This window comes from Tupaia chinensis, unplaced genomic scaffold (assembly GCF_000334495.1).
Source record: "Tupaia chinensis unplaced genomic scaffold, TupChi_1.0 Scaffold144058_2, whole genome shotgun sequence".
Classification (NCBI taxonomy): Eukaryota; Metazoa; Chordata; class Mammalia; order Scandentia; family Tupaiidae; genus Tupaia; species Tupaia belangeri.
The window spans coordinates 1,267,279-1,268,540 of NW_006203911.1; the positions used below are offsets into that span (position 1 = coordinate 1,267,279).

The 1,262-nt window shown below is 52.1% G+C and overlaps 1 protein-coding gene across 1 annotated transcript in view; it reads left to right on the plus strand.

The window, feature by feature from the left end:
- The window catches only part of ARHGAP36 (Rho GTPase activating protein 36), a 7,674-nt gene that overhangs the window by 1,757 nt on the left and 4,655 nt on the right, over positions 1 to 1,262 (plus strand). Inside the window, 4 exon segments of the mRNA XM_027767241.1 lie at positions 159 to 394; positions 618 to 810; positions 1,010 to 1,065; positions 1,238 to 1,262. The exon segment at positions 1,238 to 1,262 is cut by the window's right edge and continues 114 nt beyond it. Coding sequence (XP_027623042.1) covers positions 159 to 394; positions 618 to 810; positions 1,010 to 1,065; positions 1,238 to 1,262 — 510 coding nt within the window.

Consider the following 1,262-nt stretch of genomic DNA (forward strand, 5'->3'; position numbering starts at 1 on the left):
CCGGGGAGGGGCGCTGCTGGTCTGGAAGGGTGGGGTTGACTGCGGGGGTGGGGGCGAGGGGTGTTGCTTAGAGAAGTGCGACAGCCTCTGCAGTTCCTCCTGATTTAAGCGCTGTGGGGCTTTGAAGTTTCTCATTCTTTCTCTTCCTGGCTCCCCAGTTTTATCTCTCAAGACTTTTGGCATTCGCCTGGAAGAAGTGTTGGTGAATGAATTTACTCGACGAAAACATCTTGAACTTACTGCAGCGATGCAGGTTGGAGAAGCCACCGATCCGGCCTCAGGCCGTCGTCGGGGAAACGTAGTGCAGAGGATATTTGGCAGAATCAGACGCTTTTTCAATCGCAGGCGGAACCAGCCCTCCTTGCCTCGGGATTTCACTCGCCGAGGCCGTCGAGTGAGTTAAATCCTCCAGGTTTTAGTGCAGGGATGTGCGGTGGGCGGTGGGGGGATTCAAAGCCCATGAGCACATAGGTAGGGGAGCTGAACAGAACATATTGATGGGGTGTGCTTGGTTTGCCATAGAGAGAACATCTCCCGTTCTGAAAGTTACAAAGTGTTCAGGCAGGTACCAGTGAACCCTTCTCCTACCGCATTTTGAAATCATGTTTTTTCCACAGGGTGCTGTGTCAGTGGATAATCTGGCCGAACTAGAGGATGGGGCCTTGATGCTGCAGGTTCTGCAGCTTTCCAAGGTTTCTTTTCCCATCGGCCAGCGACTCCTGGGGTCCAGACAGAAGATGAGTCTCAATCCAGTTGGGAAGCAAATCCCCCAGGTCGTAGAGGCTTGCTGCAAGTTCATAGAGGAACATGGTAAGGGAGCTGCAAATGGTTAAATCAATTAAGGAGAAAGGAGGGGTGGTCTAGAAATGGAGAGAGAAAAAAGGTGGTGGGATGAAGGGCTTGGGTAATATTCCCCTGATGTAGGTGGAGGTTAGGATGGAGCAGGGGAGAAGGAAGTGCCCAGGGAAAGGGGTCAGAGAGGCTTATCATCCCTGTTCTTGTCTTTCAGGTTTAAGCACAGTGGGCATTTTCACCCTGGAGTACTCTGTACAGAGAGTTCGTGAGGTAAATTGACTACGTTTCTGTGTTTGTTCCTTGGGTGAGAAAAGCAGGTGGAGGTAGGGGCTCACCCATAGACCTGAGAGGGGTGTCATGCATGGTGGAGGAAGCAGTCTTTCTAACCACCCAGGCACACCATATTGCCAGCTACTCCACTGAAGTCTGGGGCTTATTGAAGAAATGACTGGGGGTCGGTGGGGGGG